Here is a 7,000-nt window from a genome sequence, read left to right on the forward strand (position 1 = left end):
AAGCAACAGAGAACAATGTTACTTGATTAAAAATATGACTCTTTTATATTTCCTGCTATCAGGTTAATTCAACCCTCTCCAAGCTGTTGGAGGTAATCATTACAAAAATGCAATCAAACCAACAACAAAGACATTTTTATAAAGGCAAACATTTCTATTTTGTACAATAATGTGTCATTTTTTAAAGATATTTCTACTATCCTCACGACGCTGTAAGTCTTTTGGATGCAGGGCAGCACTGCAGTGACCAATCAGCTCATTACTCCACGTCCATCATTATTGATTTATTTCAACAAGGACCATGCATGCAAATACATTAATCTCAGAAAAGAGAAGCGATGAATTACAGTATGCCAGATTTGAGCTAATAGCTCATTTCCTTCTGCAGTCCTACATGAAGTGCATCCAACCCCAAAACCTGCCGCCCTAAGGGAAACACAGTGCTTTTCCCTCACTCAAACTACACATCTTCCCTGGAGCTCCATTTATCATCGCAGCCCCCCGGAGCATCCTCCTGCAAAACTCTCAACCTAAACATACTCCAACCAGAGCGTTATAAATCTCCACCCTGCTTTCACACTCGTTTCCTTCTTTCTGTCTTGGAACAAACTCCTTTTTTAGTTGTCTACTTTCCAAGAAGAGAATAAGCAATTCCCCCGTTTCTCCCGCTGCTCTTGAATGAGACATTTAGTAATAACGGCCCGTCTACACTACAGGCGTCAAAAAAAGCTTTCAACGCTTCGCCCATTCATTTGAATGGGGTGACGTAGGATATTTTCAAACTTCACCGAACTGCATTGTGGGTAGCATGGCAAGGTGTTGCAAGCGTCGCGAGCCTCAAAAGTTGAAGGCGTCAGCCAATCAAATCCCGTTTTTGCAATTCCCACCAGTACAAGCGCTAGCCAATCAAACCGCGTGTATGCTGATCCCGCAGGTCTTGACTATTTTCCATATGTCATAAAATGGAGGACAAATTAATCATTGCTGTGGCAAATGTCCCAGTCCTGTATGACTGTACTCTGTTCACCTACCGGGACCTAAACCGGAGGAACCAGGCATGGCGGGAGGTGGCAGAGACAGTTGGTGAAACTGGTAGGTTTTCAACTGTTTAGGGAGTTTATATCCAGTTTACTTCGTTTTAGCATTGAATGGACAGCTAGTAATGTAGCATAATAACATAATATATATTAATAAAAAAACATTATAATAAGCATAATATATAACATAACATATAGTACATGCACAGCTATCAAGCATAGACAGTATATTTAGCCAGCTAGTAATGTAGCATAACATATAATGTATATTAATACAAACATATTATATATAATATAATAAGTATAAGCATAATATATAACATATAATACATGCAGAGGGTGTCGTTTTTCTCATACTGATATTCTGAACAATCTGTGCTCTTGTATTTGCTGTAAAGTGTCTCTACTGTAGGCTAATTTTATTATATGTACAGCACTGTGGCTCGACCAAAAATCGTTTATAAATGTGCTATATAAATCAAACCTGATTTGATTCACAGCTATCAAGCATAGACAGTATATTTAGCCAGCATGGAATGTAGCATACAAATAGCATTCATTAATGGAGGAATAATTTAGTAAATTCAAGAAATTCACTTTATTATCTATTAACTTTATTATTTCATTTCATTTTATTAGATAATGTCTGCAAGAAGAGATGGAAGAGTCTGAGGGACAGGTTCCGCAAGGAAAAGAATATGGAGAAGGAGGCCAAAAGAAGCGGGGCAGGGTCTGCAGGGGGGTACAAGCCCTGGCGTTTCATGGCAGTGATGGGGTTTTTAACCCCATTCATCATAGACCGTGAGACGTCCAGCAATGTCCCCCGGCAGACCCTGCCTCCATCCACCCTGGTGGCAGAGGAAGAGAGCCAGGTAGACAGTGAGTCAGCCAGCCAGTCCACCAGCCAGTCCGCCAGTCAGCCAGCAGCAGTCAGCCAGGAGGAGAATGCTGAGGTCCGGGGCAAAACACGGGGGAGGGGGAGGGAGATGTCCCCGTTTGAAAGAAGTCTGCTGTCTGCTGTCAGCAATTACCCAGCAATTGCCCAGCCAACCCCACCAGTGGTGGAGGAGGACGAGGACTTGCAATTTTTTAAGAGCCTCTTGCCCACCATGAGGCAGATGACAAGGGCACAGAGGGCAAGAGTCCGCCTCAGGGTACACCAAATAATTTTTGACGTGGACCAGCAGAACAATTTATAATTTAATAATTTTTTCACACATACTGATCCACATTACATTTTTTTACACTCATCACTCATCACACACACTTCACTCAAATTCACCAAATAAAATATTATTTCAAGTATGTTATGGCTATACTGTGTCTTCACTTGTTCATGTGGTTTGTCAGTTGCAACATACCAGAAGCTTCATGTATGTCAGTATATATAATGTGCTTTCTTCTGTAATTGGTCATGTGAAAACCTATTGAAATTATGAGTGGTTTATCAGTAAAAACAGGGCTGAAAGAAAAAGGTTGTTAGTCATATCATGATATAATAATATCAATTCAAGAAACATGTTTATTAGGAATGTTTGATTTTAAAATGGCTCATTTGGAATATTTGCTCTTTAAAGAAAATGGGTAGCTCTTAAAAGAGCTTTTGGTTTGGAGGAGCCATGGTGACCCTACACCACTTTATGCTGCCATGACACTACACCCTCCTCATTCAAATAGGAGCAGAAGGTCTCCCGCAGTTGGATGGATCGGCGTGTGGCGTTGTTTGAGCCCATCATAGGTGCATCGCGCAGGGTTGGAGCTTCATCACTCGACTGCGACGACAGGGACGACAGGTGTGCGTGATGACCTTCCTATTGTCTTCCTGCGGAGGAAGTTGTGCAACACACAGGTGGCCTTCACACACAACTCTGTTACCTCCGGGCTGGTGGTGATGACACGCCGGAACATTCTCCACTGAGATGAGAGGATGCCAAGAGAGGACTTTTCTTTTTGTCGCTGCTTTTAATTGAACTATTCATATCTTAGACTGCACTGTAACTTTTATCCATGTACTTTTTCTTTTAATGTTTAATTGCACTGTAACTTTTATCCATGTATTTTTTCTTTTAATGTTTATTTTATTAGCTTTTCTTTTTAATGACTGATCTTAAATGCCATTTTCTTAATCTCTTTCATTTTTTGTAAAGCACTTTGAATTGCCTTGTGTTGGAAAGTGCTATATAAATAAACTTGCCTGCCTGCCTTGCCTTGCCTTGGCCTTGCCTTGCTTGCCTTGCCTTGCCTTGCCTTGCCTTGCCTTGCCTTGCCTTGCCTTGCCTTGCCTTGCCTTGCCTTGCCTTGCCTTGCCTTGCCTTGCCTTGCCTTGCCTTGCCTTGCCTTGCCTTGCCTTGCCTTGCCTTGCCTTGCCTTGCCTTGCCTTGCCTTGCCTTGCCTTGCCTTGCCTTGCCTTGCCTTGCCTTGCCTTGCCTTGCCTTGCCTTGCCTTGCCTTGCCTTGCCTTGCCTTGCCTTGCCTTGCCTTGCCTTGCCTTGCCTTGCCTTGCCTTGCCTTGCCTTGCCAAACGCACATTCAACCACCAACCTGGCCCGGCTGAGGCGGTAGTTGAACAGCCTCCTTTCACGCGTGAGCTGACGTCCAGGGAACGGACGCAGCAGGTTGTCCAGCAGCGGAAAAGCCTCATCTCCAACAAACACATGGGGAAGAAGGCCCAGCCGCTCTGCTCCTGGGATGACGGTGTCAGGTGGTAGCTGCAGACTGCCATCTCTGAGGCTCTCTCCAAAAGCGGAATTCCGCAGGCTCCCACCATCGCTGCTCCTTCCAAAACCTCCGACATCCACTACCCTGAAGAGGTACTGGGCATCCACGACAGCCAGCAGTACCAAGGAGTGGCTGGACTTGTAGTTGAAGTAGAGGGACCCAGAATTTGCCGGAGCCTGGATCACCACGTGCTTCCCATCAATGGCACCAACGCAATTTGGAAAGTTCCAGCGCTCCTGGAACCCAGCAGCGATGGCTCTCCAGTCCTCCGTCTGTGGTACCGGCATGGTCTCCTCGACCAGCGCGGTCCAGATGGCACCCGCAACCTCCTTGACGATGACAGCCACTGTTGCATGCCCGACCCGATAGCTGAATGCTATGGTCCTGTACGAGTCATCGGTTGTCAGGTACCTGAGAAAAAAGTAATATACAAGATTTTAAAAAAAAAAGTTATACGCCACGCAGACACACACACACCACAGACACACATCACAGACACACACATACACCACAGGCAGACACAAACACCACAGACACACACATTACACAGACACCACAAACACACCACAGACACACACACACATCACAGACACACACATACACCACAGGCAGACACAAACACCACAGACACACACATCACACACACACCACAAACACACCAACATATCACAGACACACACATCACAGACACACACACCACAGACACACCAACATACCACAGACACACACCACAGGCACACACATACACCAAAGGCAGACACAAACACCAGACACACACACACCAGACACACCAACATACCACAGGCACACACATCACATACACACACACACACACACATCACAAACACACACATACACCACAGGCAGACACAGACACACACATCACAGACACAGACACACACACACACACACACACACACACACACACACACACACACACACACACACACACACACACACACACACACACACACACACACACACACACACACACACACACACAGGGGAGCAATACTGCGTTTACCTAGCTATCTTAATTAATGTCATTCATCTGAACTACATCACAGACTTCATTCATCCATTGCATGCATTCTCTCTCTTTATATACAGAGTCATATTAAAGAAGTTTTGTATACACAAAACGTACAGTAGGCAGATGGCGAGTCGCTCGGCGGGTCCGATTGACAAACGCATACGGGTGTCTGCCTTTGCAATCAGTGGACCGACTTTTCCGAGCAACTCGTCGAACGCGTCTTTGGTCATCCTGAAGTACTGCTGAAACAGTACACCATCCAGGCGGAGCTCTTGGACAAGAACGTGGTATTCCCCCCGTTGCAGACGTTTTCTGAGTATTGTATGTACCCAACAGCGACGCACTATACGTGGCCTCCTGCGAGACATTGCATAAACCAACGCTACCGTTGCTACAAAACCGGCATCCAATGGCAATAGTGTAGAAGAACCGGGCTTTTTTTTGCTTTGTATGCTGGGGGCGGGCGGGAGATTCCTGATTGGTTGTTGGTCGCCTTGGGCGCGAGAAAGCGCCAAGCCTCACGGCCCGTCTACACTACAGGCGTCAAAACATGCTTTCAACGCTTCGCCCATTCATTTGAATGGGGTGACGTAGGATATTTTCAAACTTCGCCGAACTGCATTGTGGGTAGCATGGCAAGGCGTTGCAAGCATCGCGAGCGTCTATCGGCGTCAAAAGTTGAACAATGTTCAACTTTTGAGGCTCGATGCTTGCTCGAAGCTGGCGTCAGCCAATGAAATCCCGTGTATGCAAATCTGCCAGTACAAGCGCTAGCCAATCAAACCGCGTGTATGCTGGGAGAGACTACGCAGGTCATTTCCTCATATTCAAAAAAATGGAGGGAAAATTCATTATAGCGGTAGTGAATCACCCGGTGCTGTATGATCAGTCTCTGTTCATCTACCGGGATACAAACCAGAGGAGCGAGGCATGGAGGGAGGTGGCAGAGACAGTGGGTGAAACTGGTAGGTTTTCGCCTGTTTGGGGATTTTATATCCAGTTTACTTCGTTTTAACATTGCTATTGCTTTGTATGTCGGGGGCGGGAGATTCATGTGATTGGTTGTTGGTCGCGTTGCTCGCAAAAAATCGCTAAGCCTCAATAGCTGGAGAAAATCAGAGAGAAGTGAAGGGAAAGGGCTTTAAGAGTGGTTTATTTTTTTAAAGATTTGGACATGTTGTACCTGTGTGCAGAACAGTAATTATTATTCCTTTGTCAGAGGCTTGTAATTTAGCCAGAACAGGCGATTCATCAGTGAAAGGCAATTTAAATGCTTATACACTATTTATTTTAGTCCTATAGCGACTTTTTTTTTGTTCTAACCTTCAGGGAAAAGCTCACAATACACATGTTGTTTCACCATGCTGAGAATAACAATATCCATACTGCGAATACTGATCTAAATATGCTGCTGTTTGAAAATGAGTTGTAATATCTATGAGACACAGTTCCCTTCTTTCCCCTAATTAGTTTCACACTAAGATGGTGACAACCCGAACATATCTCTTCGGTGGGGGGCATCGCAGACACACACATATTCTTATGCAGAACATGAATCATTATCTGTGTAATAATAAAGTCATATTAGGTGAGAAATATAGTTGTGACAGTGCGACGGCATGCGGCTTCTCTTCAAGTTGCTTTTGTTTAGTGGGTTTCTGGGAGTGTTTTGAGTTCAAAGCGGCAGCAGGAGGGAGAGAGGAGAAGCAGCGGGAGCTCGTGAGCATTCATCAGTGGGTTACACTCTGCATGGGCAGCGTGGAAAGAGAAGAATACTAAAAATATACCTGTAATATTCTTTAACCAGCACAATACCCTCATGCACATGTTCTGTCAGGACGGAGAGACAAAGAGATTAGCAATGAATTTCAAATGACTTCCTCCCAAAATACGACGAGCTGCAATAAGTGTTAGATATTCAAAGATGAAATTCATGTCACGGCTAATTATCTCCGCATTAATCACACAAAAGAGAGACACCTAATTACCAAAAAAGATCAAAGCTTTGTTGGTTCGGAGAGGGAACATTTAGCAGTGCAGAAGCACAGGAAAGTGACCTGGGCTGAAACGGAAAACAGATAAGCAAAGAGAAATGTATACAGATAACAAATAAATCAAAGTGAGAGAGCTGTAAACAAGCTTTTCCAGAAATATATTATAGAGCAAAAACAAAAAGTGCAGTTTTCTGGATTGTTATGTGAAAAGTTGTGATT

At 44.5% G+C, this 7,000-nt stretch overlaps 1 protein-coding gene across 1 annotated transcript; it reads left to right on the forward strand.

Annotated features, from left to right (window-relative positions):
- The first annotated feature begins 916 nt into the window (after window positions 1–916).
- Window positions 917–2,236, forward strand: LOC117533349 (transcription factor Adf-1-like). Its single transcript, XM_034197053.1, has 2 exons — window positions 917–1,092; window positions 1,677–2,236. The coding sequence occupies exons 1-2, from the start codon at window positions 963–965 to the stop codon at window positions 2,234–2,236; spliced, it is 690 nt and encodes a 229-aa protein (XP_034052944.1). The 5' UTR covers window positions 917–962.
- Window positions 2,237–7,000: the final 4,764 nt, after the last annotated feature.

This window comes from Gymnodraco acuticeps, unplaced genomic scaffold (genome assembly GCF_902827175.1).
Source record: "Gymnodraco acuticeps unplaced genomic scaffold, fGymAcu1.1, whole genome shotgun sequence".
NCBI classification, from domain to species: Eukaryota; Metazoa; Chordata; class Actinopteri; order Perciformes; family Bathydraconidae; genus Gymnodraco; species Gymnodraco acuticeps.